Raw genomic sequence first — 15,744 nt, 5'->3', positions numbered from 1 at the left:
TATACGGGTCATCAAAGTTTGAGTGACCCGTTTCTACAAATACTCTTACTTTTAAGACTTGAAGTACATAAAGTTGACTTTATTTGACCAAAATTATTGACTGTTAAGATGCCGTACTTGTTATTTTACAAGCCAGGCAGTGTATTTTCTTTTTAAATCACATAGCACAGGGGTCCTGAAATTAAAGGTTGCCTTATTTCACACTTGGGAAGGCACTCCCCAGACCCAGCTATTTGTATCCAAGATATTAAGAGGTCCGTTGTTTTTTTTTTTTTTGAACAAAATGTGCCCTTTTAAAGCAGAAACATCCTCCACGATATCCAAGTACATTTTTGCAGTTCAAGCTTCATCAACACGAGCTGGATGTGACATTAACAAACTCCACTGAATACTTAATCAACACAATTATGATGCGCTATGACACCGAAAGAGACCATAATGAGCTGGTATTAACATATTTCCCTTTGTCCTTGTCAGCAAACGTATGCCCTGCCTAAACGTCCGCATTTTCCTCATTAATGTCCGTCTTTTATCTCATTTTCCACTCACTCCTTTAATGCCCCTCATCCTAATGAAGTGCCTTTTTTCCCCCCTTTTTTTCTGACGGCTATTCACTATTTTTCGAAGCACTTAACGCCCAGGACAGAAATAGACTTCCTTTAGAAGTCTCCTTCAAAAACTCAAAAGATGGTAGTCAGGAGTTTCTTTGAACTGATTTCTTTCTTTCAGGCATTCGGAGTATCAGATTTCACATTTAAATGTTCGCTTTTTTTGTGGGGGCGCAATGAGATGTCAAGCTGACACGTACGCTTTTATAAAATGGCTGGTGAGCTTTCAAACATTCAGTGCTGTCGCTTAGCTGTCACCTCAGTGCTGGTGATTTGCCGCCCGTCTTCGTCCACTCGATCTACATCTACATCAATCACCCCCATTGTTCTGATTGGACCGTTGAAGATGCGTCACCATCCTCTTCATTTAAAACGGACAATTTAGCATGCCGATCTGTCTACGTGGTGCATGCAGCAGACACCTGGAAGTGTTAAAAATAGCGAAATCCTTTCAAACAATCTGTGGCTATGAAGTAGGCGGCTAACAAGCAAATGAGTCATTCATTACTCACCCATCCACTGATTTATGGGGCCAATTGGCTGTCGTTACCGTGGCAACGACGGGAGTTGGGATGAAGCGAATCGCATCCATTCAGATTCGAGTAGATTTCCACGCATGGCGGCAAGTTATTACCAAGTTGATTAGCCAATCCACAAAAGGGCAGCAATCAACTCAGGAATGGCTAATGAGGCTAATGCTCACTAAATGATTTCCGACTAAATTCCCGTGTCGAATAACGTGTCGTCATGAAATTATCAAATGGGAAGACTACGATCTTGACTTCAGGCGAGGGCTTTCAAAAAGTGTCTTTCACACCGACAGGCAAATGGCTACAATTTTCCTATGATGTTCATCAGACATTTTGGGGTTGAAAATGGTCATAAACATCGCTTTAAGGAATGAACCTCTTCCATCTCACACTGCGGCAATTGCAGCCATTTTCGTGTCAAAGGAGACAACAAATTTCTTTGGGGGTGAATATTTATAGCAAGGGAATAGATAGAACATGTGTTCAACAGCCACCGCTTTCTTTTAAAGCTTGTTTTTTTTTCTTCATTTATACAGGTTTGTGTTTTTAAAAGAAAAAAAAAAAAAAGAAAAGCCATTCTTGACAAATAAAGTAGCAGGATGCACAGCGGTACTCTGCCGAAGCATCGATTGCTTGTCTTGAACGTTTACTGCACTTGTACCCGTACCGTGAAAGTGCTGGCTGAAGCCACCAGGAGCCAGAACCGTGAAATTGCTGATTAAGGTCGAGGTCTCACTTATGAAGGCGAGGCAAAAGCGGCGTTTACCTTTTTTTTTTTTTTTTTTAATTTCATACCCTCTATTTACAAGCTTGTCGGCTGGTGGCAAGCCTACCGAGCATCGCGCTTCCGCTGGCTTGGTGGAAGGAATGGAAGAGCCGTATATTTTCTTTTTGGAAATTATTTTGTAAAATGTGTCTGTTTATTTATTTGTTCAAAAGACTTTCAAGTTGAGGTGTGTTGTGGAACAAATGGCCCTCGAGGACAGAATTGGCATTTATTCATCTGCTTTCTGAAAGACGCTATTGTGAACACAAGGGTCCGCTGAAAAGCAAAGAGGTGATTGGTCCTCAGCTGTTACTATCAGCAATTTCATCTCATTAGACTCTAATACGGGGGTGTCAAACTCATTTTTTGTCGCGGGCCACTTCGGAGTTACGGCTTCCCTCGGAGGGCCAATGTAAAATCTCAACGTTATTTCTTGCCCATGACAATTTGACATTTCGGTACAGATTTCAGCAACGACCATGAAAGTTGACACACATGATTTGCTCCCGCGGGCCACATAAAATGACGTGGCGGGCCGGATCTGGCCCCCGGGCCTTCACTTTGACACCTGTACTCTAATAGGTATCCTGACAACAACAACAACAACAGCAACAACACAACACTCATTGTGAAAAGACGTTCTAATCTATTATTCATGTTTCGCTTCATATTTTTCTTTTCACTTCGTCCTCTGCTCGGGATGAAGGATAATCAAAGGATTGATCGCCAAACAAAACCTGAAGAAAGCCTAACAAGTTGTCACATAAAACCATTGGAAAGCCTTTCACTGCGATTGGCTGGCAGCCAGTTCAGGGTGTACCCCGCCTACGGCCCGAAGACAGCTGGGCTAGACTCCAGCACCCCCTTGACCCGTGTGAGAATAAGCGGATTAGAAAATAGATGGATGGAAACCCTTTCACCAGGGTCCATAATGCACAGCCCTTAATCAAGTTTTTGCAGAAGTCCTACTACACTGAAAAAAAACACTTTTTTTTTCGTAAAGAAAACCAGCCTCAAGTTATTCTCCTTATGATGTGCACGTCTTGGCTACACATACACCAAAAAGAAACGATTCACAGTTGACTTGGTAAGCTAAAATGAATAAAAACAAACAGTTTCAGAGAACATGAATCAAACCCAGGACACCTGCATTGCAGGTCAGAATTCTACCACCAAAGCATCAGTTTATACACATTGTTTCGCACTGGTAGTTATGTGGTCACAAAGTTGCCTCTCCCGCATTCGATTTTTTTTCCCTTTGCAAGAATGAGGAAAAAGGGCAAAAACTTAACATGCATTGGCCGGGAATCGAACCCGGGCCTCCCGCGTGGCAGGCGAGAATTCTACCACTGAACCACCAATGCGTACATGGAAGTACTCATTAGCTGTTTTGTTGTCATAAATCTGCTTGCCGCTTTTTTTTTTTTTTTTTTCGTGTAAGAATGAGTAAACCAACCATATGTTGCATCTGCATTGGCCGCGAATCGAATCCCGACATCCCTCGGGGCAAGTGAGAACAATTTTTTGCAAGAACGATGATAGCATTTTGAGTAGGACAGTCTCACCACGAAGCAGCTTCCGGTATACTTGGGAGGTTGAAAATACAAAAGGTCTCGCAGCTGAGTTTGACATCTAAAAAGTTGCAAAAGATGGCGTTGCATTGGCCGGGAATCGAACCCGGGCCTCCCGCGTGGCAGGCGAGAATTCTACCACTGAACCACCAATGCTTCGACGAATTCACAACAATTATTTATGGTTCTTGTATGCCTAATCAGAAGGTGGTCGCCATTGGCACTATGGATTATGCAGTGGAGTTCGCGCTGAGTGACGTGAAGTGACGTGACGTGACGTGTTCCGGTTAAAAAAAAAAAAAAAGGCACGCTTTCCGCAACTGGTGGACGCCGGTGTTTCCGGGCCGCGCGATGTGCTCTGAGCAGGCAATGAAATACAATGGAATATCTTTGGAAAGAATGGGGCGTCAATGTAGAAAACTACGATTTGGACCATTTCAACCGTTGGAAAGTTGAAGTGTTTCTATTTTAAACTGCGTCGTTTGATACTCAGTCGACTGACCGCCCTGACTTTTGTTCAGCGAGGGGAACGTGTATGCAGCAGGGTGACACAGGTAGGACACGAGTGGTCATTTTTCAAGATAAACAGATAAGATTATCTATCTATCTATCTATCTATCTATCTGTCTATCTATCTAACCAATCAATCAGTGGCTGGCAGTGAGTTTTGGACATGGGCCTTCGGTGGGTATTTGGCGATCTAATCCACCTCTTATTAACGCTATAACGTCAAAAAAAAAAACCACGATATAACTATGTCTGTTTGCTAAACACAGAAAGTGACTACATATAACAATGATGTTAAATATTTCCAATTAATTCGCTCATTCAGTAGTTGCGGTCAATAAGCAAAATTCGAAAAGCCTAATTAAAAAAAATTCAAAGGATATTAAATTGAAATTTTCAACAGAAAATAGAAAGCCTCCTTTCAGTCAAGTTATATTGGATTGGATTGGATCAACTTTATTGTCAAATGTACTGTATGTGTACAGCACAGATGAAATTTCTTCCCTCTCAAGACAACATAAAACAAGAGGAGCTGCTGCGGGTGTCGCGCCGCCATCAAAAGAAAGTTAAAAAAATGACAAAATAATACAAAACAACACATGAGACACAGACAATTGTGCAATCTTATGAATCGGAAAATACTTTCGGCAAAAGTCATGATTATGATTGCTTTACGTATTTTAAAAAAATATGTGCCATGTATAAAAAAACAAATTTAGAGGTATAAATCTGGGCAATATTACTCTTATTTACACATTTCTTGAGTCTGTCTTTTATATTACTCCTCACGGCCAACCATGAGTCAGCGAGTCTGTCTGCAGAAAGTCACGGTAATCGGTATGTTTGTCTCTGACTGCCTCTGCGTCCAATCCATCCTTTTGATATCAGTGTCGCTCCAGCAATGATGCCGTCACGCTGCTTTAGCCACACATATGCAAAGCTGCCCTAATCTGGGCTGGGAACCTGCCAACTTCTCAGAATTCACAGCATCACATCCCCATTGCAATATCACTTTCACTGGTATATTCTGGAACACTCAATTAATAGCTCCTCCCGCTCTCTGTGACTTCTTGCCAATGTTGCAGGGGTTGCTGTGGGGGCTCTGGTGTTGGATTTTTGGGAATAGCAGCAGCACTTTTAAAAATTTCTCCCTGCAGCCCCCAGATCAGCTGAATCAAATAGATACTAAAAAAAAAGAATACATCTTCTCTCACACCTGCTTCTTCCAAATATGCATGTGTGTGCGCATCATTTTTAATTCGTGCGAAGGTTCGGAGTTATTCCATCCATCCATGCATCCGTTTTCAGGACTGTTTATCCTCATTAGGGCCACAGGGTTTCTGGAGCCTATCCCAGTTGACAAGGTGACCTGGTCACCAGCCAAAAACGTATACAAACAACCATACTTACCTCCAAATTTGTATCTCAAATCAACTCACTTCATTGAAATACATGGAAATGTCAATAATCAGTTCCACCCCAGATTTAATTCCTTCTGATGTGCACGCCGAGATATACCGACCCAGAAAGGAGAGTTTCAGAGCTGAATCAAAAAGCTAAAGTCGGACATGCATTGGCTCGGAATGAAACCCGGGCCTCCTGCATGGCTGGTAAGAATTCCCTCACTGAACCACCAATGCTTACACGTTCAGTCTAGCACACATGAGAGTGAGGAAAGATAGAATTAAGCATGACAGCTCCTGGTGGTTCACCACAGAGCAGTGTAATACATCGAGACTGAGTGAGCGGAGTGTCACAGCTGACTCTGTAACCTGAAATTTCACAAAATTTCCACATACATTGGCCCGGAATCAAACCCGGGCCTCCCGCTTGGCAGGCGAGAATTCTACCACCGAACCACCAATGTCCTAGTTTCACACCCGTAGTTATCTGGTCATGAAGTAGCCCGCGTCGCATTTGAGTTTTTCACCCCCTTGTATGAATGAGGAAAAAGGCAAAAATTACATTTGCATTGGCCGGGAATCGAACCCGGGCCTCCCGCGTGGCAGGCGAGAATTCTACCACTGAACCACCAATGCTTACACATTATTCCACACCAGTAGTTATCTGGTCACAAAGCAGCCTGCATTGCATGGGGAATTTTTTTTTTCCCTTGCAAGAACGAGGAAAAAAGGCAAAAGCTGCATTTACATTGGCCGGGAATCGAACCCGGGCCTCCCGCGTGGCAGGCGAGAATTCTACCACTGAACCACCAATGCATACATCTCATTCTGCACCGGTAGTTATCTGGTCATGAAGCGGCCCGTGTCGCAACACATTATTTTTCCACTTTTGAGAACAAGGAAAAAAGGCAAAAGCTGAATGTGCATTGGCCGGGAATCGAACCCGGGCCTCCCGCGTGGCAGGGGAGAATTCTACCACTGAACCACCAATGCATACGCTCTCTTTCACACCGGTAGTTATCTGGTCACAAAGCAGCCTGCATTGCATTGGAATTTTTTTTCCCTTGCAAGAACGAGGAAAAAAGGCAAAAACTAAACATGTATTGGCCGGGAATCGAACCCGGGCCTCCCGCGTGGCAGGCGAGAATTCTCCCACTGAACCACCAATGAATACACTCTATTTCACACCGGTAGCTATCTGGTCACAAAGCAGCCTGCATTGCAATGGAATTTTTTTTTTCCCTTGCAAGAACAAGGAAAAAGCTGTATTTGCATTGGCCGGGAATCGAACCCGGGCCTCCCGCGTGGCAGGCGAGAATTCTACCACTGAACCACCAATGCATATATGCCTTACAGCAGAATTTAGCAAGACAGCCGTACATTAAGCTTTTGGATCAAGTTGTACAGCTGACTCACAAAACTAGAGCAAAAAACTTTGTGTGCATTGGCCGGGAATCGAACCCGGGCCTCCCGCGTGGCAGGCGAGAATTCTACCACTGAACCACCAATGCATACATCTCATTCCACATCGGTAGTTATCTGGTCATGAAGCGGCCCGTGTCACAACCCATTTTTTTTTCCACTTTCGAGAACAAGGAAAAAAGGCAAAGGCTGAATGTGCATTGGCCGGGAATCGAACCCGGGCCTCCCGCGTGGCAGGCGAGAATTCTACCACTGAACCACCAATGCTTACACTTTAGTCCACACTGGTAGTTATCTGGTCACAAAGCAGCCTGCATTGTATTGGAATTTTTTTTTCCCTTGAAAGAACGAGGAAAAAAGCTGCATTTGGATTGGCCGGGAATCGAACCCGGGCCTCCCGCGTGGCAGGCGAGAATTCTACCACTGAACCACCAATGCATATATGCCTTACCGCAGAATTTAGCAAGACAGCCGTACATTAAGCTTTTGGACCAACTAGTTGCGCAGCTGATTCACAAAACTAGAATAGAGCAAAAAAGTGCATGTGCATTGGCCGGGAATCGAACCCGGGCCTCCCGCGTGGCAGGCGAGAATTCTACCACTGAACCACCAATGCTCAGATTGTGGAAGCTCTGCAGATTTTCGTGGTCTAATGTAGCGCCTGCCCCTATCGTGCAAGGAAAGACAGCATTGAGCAGGACAGCCCCACAGCTGATTCAGTCACCTAAAATGTCGAAAGCAATCCACTTATTGGCTTGGAAGCAAAACCCGGTCAGCCCCGTCGTGGCAGTCTACAATTCTACCAGTGAAGCACCAATGCTTGTGTGTTTGTTCACATGCGGTCACATGGAGCAGCTCGCCGCGAGTTCCTTACGACAACAGCCTGGAGGAAATACAAAACCCGCTTTGTGTTTTAAAACATCACTGGCTAAGTCAGTTGGAGAATGCCATTCAAATGGTCACGGAAAATTAACATTGATTTCTGGAGTGGTATTCAAGTAACACACAAACAGGGTGGGAACACGTGCACGGAGGTAAGATCACACTTGTCAAAGGCACAATTTTTTTCCTAATCTGTGAAAAAACGAATTATGTTAATTGCGTTCAATTACAACTTTTTCTGTTCTCATTGGAAGTGTGTAGTCCACCCATGCACCCCGCCTCACTGCCCCTAAGAAGGCAAAACGGCACAGGAAGGAATGAGCTAAGAAGAAAATTGCGGTAGCATTGAGCAGGACAGCACCCCCTCCCCCACTCCATTGAGCTCCTTCTGGTGCACCAGGGAGCAGTCTAACACAAAAAAGATTTTCACAGTGACTCAGTAACCTGAAATGTATCAAAGGTTTTGCATGCATTGGCCAGTAATTGAAGCCTGCCTGTGAGTTATTGCTTCTTTTTTTTTTTTTTTTGCAAATAAGTCAGCGTCAGAGTCTAATCCTCGTGCTTTTTTCAGAGGTTGAAGTAGGTATAAATACAGATGTCCACAGCATTTTTAGTGCTTGTTGATGTCCATTTCTGGAAATTATTAGTGATGTATGTACAATAAGGGCGGCCTGGTGGTCCAGTGGTTAGTGCATCGATCTCACAGTGTGGAGTACCGGGTTCAATTCCAGCTCCGGCCTCCCTGTGTGGAGCTTGCATGTTCTCCCTGGGCTTGCGTGGGTTTTCTCCGGGTACTCCGGTTTCCTCCCACATTCCAAAAACGATTGAACAGTCTAAATTGTCCCTGGATGTGAGTGTGAACGCGGATGGTTGTTCGTCTGTGTGTGCCCTGCGATTGGTTGGCAACCGGTTCAGGGTGTCCCCCGCCTACTGCCCGAAAACGGCTGGAATAGGCTCCAGCACCCCCCCACGACACTTGTGAGGATAAGCGGATCGAAAAATGGATGGATGTACAACGATTTTGAATGGGCAAATTGTGTTCAGTTCCTCCGCTGGCTCCCACCAGGATATGCAATATTGTTGACAAGAAAAGGGCCTTTTGAGAGTAGTTTGGTATTCAGTGAATTCTCCAAAACAAATGAATGAAATTCAAAAGACAAGCCAATATAATTTTCCTGATCGAAAAATACAAAGAGAGTTGTTGCGTGAAAAATTGGCCATCTTTGCCCGATGAGCCCTTTAAGTGTGTTGTCATCCAATTTGGAGGCGATTTTGCTTTTTCTTTGGCCTTTTCTGTACAATGCCACCTGCGAATATAGCCTGAATTATGGAATGGATGGCATTCTACTCTGGAGATTCCACTTGTACTTCCTCCTCACATTGTGTACTCTTCCCTTTGCTCTTGCAATTAACATGACGCGCTGGAGTGCATTCCTGATGATGTGCAATCAATTGGCTTTAATTAGAAGTTGTTTCTTTCAGGACGCGCTTAACCTAATCTTTTTACACTTTATCTCAAGGTTTTGGCTTTTTTTTTTCCCCCCCTTCTGTTTGGCAGGTCGTTTGAATAGCCACTGCCGGGATTGTGCTAGTGCGTTAGTATGCACCTTGTTACTTCACCTTAACTTGACCTGCTTCTCTCTCTTTCTCTCTCCCTCTCTGTCCTCCAGATGTTGATGACTGCCAGTCCAACCCCTGCCGCAATGGAGGAACTTGCATCGACGAGATCAACTCTTTTGTTTGTCTGTGTCTGCCCAGCTACAGCGGCGCCAAATGCGAGAAAGGTAACAATAGCAAATTGTTGCTTTTTTTTTTTAATCTATTTATTCATTTGGGCTTGACTACTGTTGCCCCAAAACAAAGATTTGGGGAAACCCAAATTCAAGAGCTAGAAAGTGTTCAAAGGCAACTTTGAAGAGGTCCCCACAGAGAGAGAGAGAGAATGAGAGCAAGTTATTTGTTGACGGAAAACTCATAATCAAACATTTATTGAAAATCCCCTCCCCCGCCTGCGCTGACGCAGACACCCTGGAGTGAGCGCATTTTCTCTACTATCCACATAATGACTCGCAAATACATTTGAAACTGTCCCAAAACGGGAGGAAAAAAAAAGCCTACGTTTTAATCCATCGGCGTCTCCCTCTTGGAGCTGTCAAATTGTTTCAAAACAAAGCAGCCTAATGGAACAAGAATCCATCCCCTCCGCTTCCTGTGAGAGCAAACCGTGGATGTCTGAACGAAAACAGGCTACGGTAAAAGGATTTGTCTCTCATTAATCCTGAGGTGTGGAGTCAATGCAACGTCCTTCTCGATGGTGCGCCTCCTCGCCCAGTCTCTGGATGTTACGTTCTAAATCCTCACTCCATACATCCGTCTTTTGTGGGTTTTATTTATTTTTTTCTTCTTTTCAACTGTAGCCTGAAGCGACCGTGCCAATGCCTTGGCGAAATTGGCAGAAAAGCCAACAAGTTTGCCGTCACACCCACTTAATAATAACTCACCATTACCACTCTTACAATCACCGCAGTTCTTTTGAACGGCGCTTTCAGACAACCCCCCCCCAAGCCACCAGCACGAGTCAGCAGGCGACTCTGTCATGTAACGAGCGGAATACGGAAGCAGTTAGCTTTCATCAAAAGGTGCGATTTAACGTTTCGCCAAGAGAGAGGCGCTAGATTTTAGAACAAGCTCTGGAGCACGCGAGAGAAACGATCCCGAAGTGTCTGAGAGAATAGGCGCGCCGCTAGATTTGACAGGGGGACGCTTTCGTTTCAGTGTTTGCACCACCCTGAGTGATAAAGTCACTTCAGATGATGGGAGAATCTGTCGAGCCGTCTGGAGAGTCTTCCCGTCCTCTCAACTTTACAAAGAATTCCCACACAAGTTTGAATCCCCCCAGGCCCCACACCGAGCGTCAGCTCTCTTTGCTTGTTTGCCCCACGCTAACAACGGCTGCGTTTGTTTTAGTGGCGAGAGTCTGGACTACAAAACCAAAGGCAAACGGCCTGGATTAACATTTCATGCCAAGTAATCTCCGCTGCCAGATTTCATTCCGAGAGGCATTCGAATGTCTTTGAAGCGGGCAAATCAGTTTGAATTTTTTTATTTTATTTTATTTTATTTTTTTTAATGTGATGCTGCCAGAACATAAACGTTGACAGTGATGAGTGCTTGACAATGCCAAATTTTTATAGCACCATAGACCAGCAAACGAGTGCAAAATGAACAGTCTGGTGTACAGCACGCAACACGTCACAGGAAAAACGTCAACTGCTCAAAAATGTCCAGCATGGCAGTGTACCGGGTATGTCATAATTTTGATATTAACCCTTTCAGGGACAGCGGCGACTGCAGTGGATGGTTACAGGTTATCAATATTGGTGCATGAAAGGGTTAATCGTCTTAAACCTTTTTTCAGGGAATCAGATCCCAAAGATATTTGCATTTTTTTTTTGTTTTTTTGTTTTTGCCCATCAGTCTTTTTTTTTTTGGATTGGGTAAATTCTTTGTGAATATTATTGATAAGCTGGCTTCTCCTCGCAGCGTGTCAGAAACGATAGAAGAGGGTTGAAAAAAAAAAGAAAGACAAGTTGAATAATGTCTAAATATTTGAAGAGGTTGGTGTGATGTGGAGCTCTGAGGCTGCCTCTTGTCAGCGATAGCGAGAAGAAATCAGCGGAGACTAAGCCGGAGATCTGAGAGGGGAAGGAAACATGCTGCTTGATCTTCCTTTCCCTCTTTTCTTGCCTTTTTTTTCTGTACGCTCTATTTCCTTCCCTGTCTTCTTGCTATATTTGCGTGCTTTTGCTACCATTTGGTCAAACGTGTGAAGCATTGAGTCTTCAGGCCCGTCTAGTTTTCTGCCTCAACAGGCCACCGGAGAGATAAAGTATCACAAGTGGAAGGTAGTCTTTAAAAAGGGGGAATTTGCAATAAAAAAAATTATAATCATGATTACAAAGTATGATAACTTTGAATTGAATGGGTTCATTCTAAACATAGTTTTGTTGCCAGTTATAAGAGACACACTGATGCAACCACATTATGATCTCAGTTGATTTTGAAACGATGTATCTTTATCGCCAGGCATTTGAACAGGAGAAGCTTAAACCACACACCTGTAACGTCCAGGCAAATGTTTTAGTAACTCTTTGCATTGGCTTGAAAACACCCTGCAAATGGACCAGTGGAGCTCTGAGGCTGCCTCTTGTCAGCGATAGCGAGAAGAAATCAGCGGAGACTAAGCCGGAGATCTGAGAGGGGAAGGAAACATGCTGCTTGATCTTCCTTTCCCTCTTTTCTTGCCTTTTTTTTTCTGTACGCTCTATTTCCTTCCCTGTCTTCTTGCTATATTTGCGTGCTTTTGCTACCATTTGGTCAAACGTGTGAAGCATTGAGTCTTCAGGCCCGTCTAGTTTTCTGCCTCAACAGGCCACCGGAGAGATAAAGTATCACAAGTGGAAGGTAGTCTTTAAAAAGGGGGAATTTGCAATAAAAAAAATTATAATCATGATTACAAAGTATGATAACTTTGAATTGAATGGGTTCATTCTAAACATAGTTTTGTTGCCAGTTATAAGAGACACACTGATGCAACCACATTATGATCTCAGTTGATTTTGAAACGATGTATCTTTATCGCCAGGCATTTGAACAGGAGAAGCTTAAACCACACACCTGTAACGTCCAGGCAAATGTTTTAGTAACTCTTTGCATTGGCTTGAAAACACCCTGCAAATGGACCACCTGTAAAAGTTTAAAAGAAACAACAACAACAACAAAAAACAAGCACACAAGGTCTCAATTCTCCATGGGATTGAATATTGTTCGGCTTCTGCTTGAATATTCTTCTGTCCTCCCCTCACCCAAACCACATGTCTACGCATACTGAGCAGTGCACCATACAGACCCCATTTGCAATTCCCAATTTGCTGGTGTCGCTTCGGATTTGTCGGCCTAAAAAGCCGAGGCCTTCTGTGAGCTGCGGGGAGGGCAAAAAGATGACACATGGAGCCCATGCGTCCGATTTGCAGAGCGCCGCGCACACATACGCATCTCATCCAAGTGGGGATGGCCGTCCCGAGCGCTGCGTCGGGTCTTAATTACGCAGCCAATGTTGAGAATTCCGGTTATAAATAAGTGCATTTTCCCGAACAGCTGATGTATTTCCTTTCAACCCTTTTCCTGTTGTGTGTCCCCGTAGACACGGAAGGCTGCGAGCACGCATGGCGAAAGTTCCACGGCCACTGCTACCGTTACTTCAGCCGGCGGCACACGTGGGAGGACGCTGAGAAAGATTGCAGGGAGCACAGCGGCCACCTGGCCAGCATCCACAGCCTGGCCGAGCAGAATTTCATTGGAGGTGAGCGAGAGAAGTCCAAATGAGCCGGATAAGTTTGGCAAAAAAAGCTGCTTTGCATTCCCGGGTAGCTTTCAAGTGACGGTGCCCTCTAAATGTCACTGATTGGAGTCATCAGGACGAGACGAGTGAGCGGAATCTAATGTGGCCGGTTGGCCCGGCACCAGCAGCATCCAGCTGTCAGATAATTATCAGACGTCAACATATAGAATACTTGTACTGCTGTGACAATTGCATTTCACACAACAAGGCAGGAGAAGCATGAAAAAGAAAATGATCAGATTTTCCACCACGTAGCAACCCTAACATTGACTGACATCTGCTCTCTTCATTGGTACTTGGGTAAAATGTCTTAATTTCTGTAGTTTGTTGTCTTCCTTGAGCTTTTTCTATATTCTTCAATAATTCCTGAATAAACATTTCGAGCAGTGTGCCCTCTGCCCCTTTGGCTGCTGATGTAAAGTGTCAATGACACGGCGTGTAATCTGCTGTCATGTTCTGCGTCGCTGCGATCGGTCCGGAAACAGGTGAGCTGATTTTCCTTTGTGCAAAGCAAATCGATTGCGCGTTCCACATTGGCTGCAGAGCAAACAAAGCCATCAGACTTTTTCGCTCCCGTTTCAAAACAGAAACAACCGTCCCACACGCATTGTCGCCCGAATTCCCTCGTTATATCTTCCGCACACAAACAACAACAAAATAAAAAGTATTTAATCGCCTCAAGACCAGACGTCTCCACCCCTGCAATAAGGAGATCAGCGTCATTAGGAAGATTAATGCGCCCGCTGATAATGCTAATCTGATGCAGCGTGATGTGGAGAACGGCTCACAATGGGATTAACCCTCCTCCCGCATGGAACGTCACCACTGACATTTTCGCCTCATGCGTAAACAAAAAAGAAAATAAAAGTCATCACACTGGGGGGGATTATGAAGAGAGAAGGAACGTGTGAGCACTATGCTATGCTGTCTGATGGCTTCTTAGCATTCAAGCTCACAATTCAAGTCCCTTGGGCTGAATTTGGCCGGCCACATCATTGAAGGTGGCTCACAAGATCTTAAAGGGAAAGTGTGCTGTGGCTGTTCATAATGGCACGCAAATATCCAAAGTGGTTAGTCATAGTAAATAATCTCAGACAACGCATATCCAAATCGCAACGCTAGCAATGCGAAGGCAGCGTTAGCACGCTGAACTAGCTGACGTTAGCAAACGCTGGTAGGTTGCTAGCATGACATATTTGTCATCGAGTGTTACTGTAACACTTAAGGTTGGGTGGTAACATAAAGGTGTCATTAACATTTTTTTTAAAAAGATTAGCTTTAATCAGATATTAGTAAAGTCAAATTTAAAATCAGTTCATCCACTTTTAAAATGTTGATCTGTTGCACTATTAAAAAAAAATAAAATGTCATCAGTCTCTCAGACATATATTTGATGAAAGTGGCCTTATAAAGTCTAAAATACGCAGATATATTTACCAAGGGAATGGCAATAAATATACAATTAGAATGCTTATTATTAAACAATATGGCGGACTGTTGGATAGCATGTTTGCCTCACAGCTCTGAGGTTCTAGTTTTCATGTTCTGCTCATTCCTGCGTGGAATTTCTCCAGATGATTTGGTTTAATTCTTCCCTTATTCCAAAAACATGCTAACTCTAGCGCTTGCCCATTGGTTTGAATGTTAGTGGAAATACCGGCTTGTCAATATGAGTCCTTGTCTGGTGACCTCGTGTGCCAAAGTCAGCCGGGATTGGTTACAACTCACGATCCTAATGAGGACAAGCGCTCTGGAAAAAAAGAGAGGATAAATAATCCCGACGGTCCACGCTTATGCTTTTCCTGCTCAGGTATCAGTCATGACAACACCTGGATCGGCTTAAATGATCGCACAGTGGAGGATGACTTTCAGTGGACTGATAAGATGGACCTGGTAAGCGTTTTTCCACTCTTAGTCACACAATCACCCAACTCAAGTTCCATTGGGAATTCATTAGTGTAATGCAAACAGGGTTTTAAAACAACCCCTTGAGCGATTATGGTCAAATTTGCATTTGGTTGTCAATGGACTCACCTTTTTTGTTTTGTTTTTTTTTTTTTGCTGAGTGAGGCTAGCATGAGGCTAGTACGATTTACATTTCCCATGATTCTGAGACAAAGAAGCAGGAAAAGACACCTGCCAGCCATTAAATGCAGATGAGAGTGTCCATATGAATGTAATAGGAAGAAATTTGAATGAAAGTCAACGACCTGAAAAGTAATCATCAATTTTAGACCTATTAATTTCATTTTTAGACCTCTTAATTTAAACGAGATGGAGATAGTTTCCCCTCCAGAACACTTCATGCACACCACTGTGCTGCAGGGTAGTGATTGCGGATCACTGTATTTCCTCAAATTATTCTGCAACTTTGATGGTTCTCATGCCTGTCAACATATCTGTGCAGCAATATGAGAACTGGCGCTCGAACCAGCCCGACAACTTCTTCGCGGGCGGTGAAGACTGCGTGGTGATGATCGCTCACGAGAACAGCAAATGGAACGACGTGCCCTGCAACTACAATCTGCCCTACGTCTGCAAAAAGGGAACAGGTGAGAAGACCAACAGGAAATTGTGGCATCCCACGTGTGTGTGTGTGTGTGTGTGTGTGTGTGTGTGTGTGTGTGTGTGTGTGTGTGTGTGTGTGTGTGTGT

At 44.0% G+C, this 15,744-nt stretch overlaps 1 protein-coding gene and 12 non-coding genes across 14 annotated transcripts in view; 1 reads left to right on the top strand and 12 right to left on the bottom strand.

Annotated features, from left to right (window-relative positions):
- ncanb (neurocan b) overlaps positions 1 to 15,744 on the top strand; it is a 101,565-nt gene that overhangs the window by 76,068 nt on the left and 9,753 nt on the right. For both annotated transcript variants that reach the window (XM_019897268.1, XM_019897267.1), the window contains exons 11-14: positions 9,360 to 9,473; positions 12,893 to 13,051; positions 14,901 to 14,983; positions 15,498 to 15,642. In XM_019897268.1, the coding sequence (XP_019752827.1) occupies positions 9,360 to 9,473; positions 12,893 to 13,051; positions 14,901 to 14,983; positions 15,498 to 15,642 (501 nt within the window). The remainder of the gene's footprint in view (positions 1 to 9,359; positions 9,474 to 12,892; positions 13,052 to 14,900; positions 14,984 to 15,497; positions 15,643 to 15,744) is intronic.
- trnag-gcc (transfer RNA glycine (anticodon GCC)) lies at positions 3,198 to 3,268 on the bottom strand. The gene has a single exon. It is a non-coding gene; the product is annotated as a tRNA-Gly (tRNA).
- Positions 3,561 to 3,631, bottom strand: trnag-gcc (transfer RNA glycine (anticodon GCC)). Its single transcript has one exon. It is a non-coding gene; the product is annotated as a tRNA-Gly (tRNA).
- trnag-gcc (transfer RNA glycine (anticodon GCC)) lies at positions 5,779 to 5,849 on the bottom strand. The gene has a single exon. It is a non-coding gene; the product is annotated as a tRNA-Gly (tRNA).
- Positions 5,951 to 6,021, bottom strand: trnag-gcc (transfer RNA glycine (anticodon GCC)). The gene has a single exon. It is a non-coding gene; the product is annotated as a tRNA-Gly (tRNA).
- Positions 6,131 to 6,201, bottom strand: trnag-gcc (transfer RNA glycine (anticodon GCC)). The gene has a single exon. It is a non-coding gene; the product is annotated as a tRNA-Gly (tRNA).
- On the bottom strand, positions 6,308 to 6,378 carry trnag-gcc (transfer RNA glycine (anticodon GCC)). The gene has a single exon. It is a non-coding gene; the product is annotated as a tRNA-Gly (tRNA).
- Positions 6,485 to 6,555, bottom strand: trnag-gcc (transfer RNA glycine (anticodon GCC)). Its single transcript has one exon. It is a non-coding gene; the product is annotated as a tRNA-Gly (tRNA).
- On the bottom strand, positions 6,656 to 6,726 carry trnag-gcc (transfer RNA glycine (anticodon GCC)). Its single transcript has one exon. It is a non-coding gene; the product is annotated as a tRNA-Gly (tRNA).
- On the bottom strand, positions 6,826 to 6,896 carry trnag-gcc (transfer RNA glycine (anticodon GCC)). Its single transcript has one exon. It is a non-coding gene; the product is annotated as a tRNA-Gly (tRNA).
- On the bottom strand, positions 7,004 to 7,074 carry trnag-gcc (transfer RNA glycine (anticodon GCC)). The gene has a single exon. It is a non-coding gene; the product is annotated as a tRNA-Gly (tRNA).
- On the bottom strand, positions 7,175 to 7,245 carry trnag-gcc (transfer RNA glycine (anticodon GCC)). Its single transcript has one exon. It is a non-coding gene; the product is annotated as a tRNA-Gly (tRNA).
- trnag-gcc (transfer RNA glycine (anticodon GCC)) lies at positions 7,353 to 7,423 on the bottom strand. The gene has a single exon. It is a non-coding gene; the product is annotated as a tRNA-Gly (tRNA).

This window comes from Hippocampus comes, unplaced genomic scaffold (genome assembly GCF_001891065.2).
Source record: "Hippocampus comes isolate QL1 unplaced genomic scaffold, H_comes_QL1_v1.1 scaffold22, whole genome shotgun sequence".
Lineage (NCBI taxonomy): Eukaryota > Metazoa > Chordata > Actinopteri > Syngnathiformes > Syngnathidae > Hippocampus > Hippocampus comes.
The sequence above is the reverse complement of the archived record's forward strand: the minus strand, read 5'-3'. Positions and strand labels throughout refer to the sequence as shown.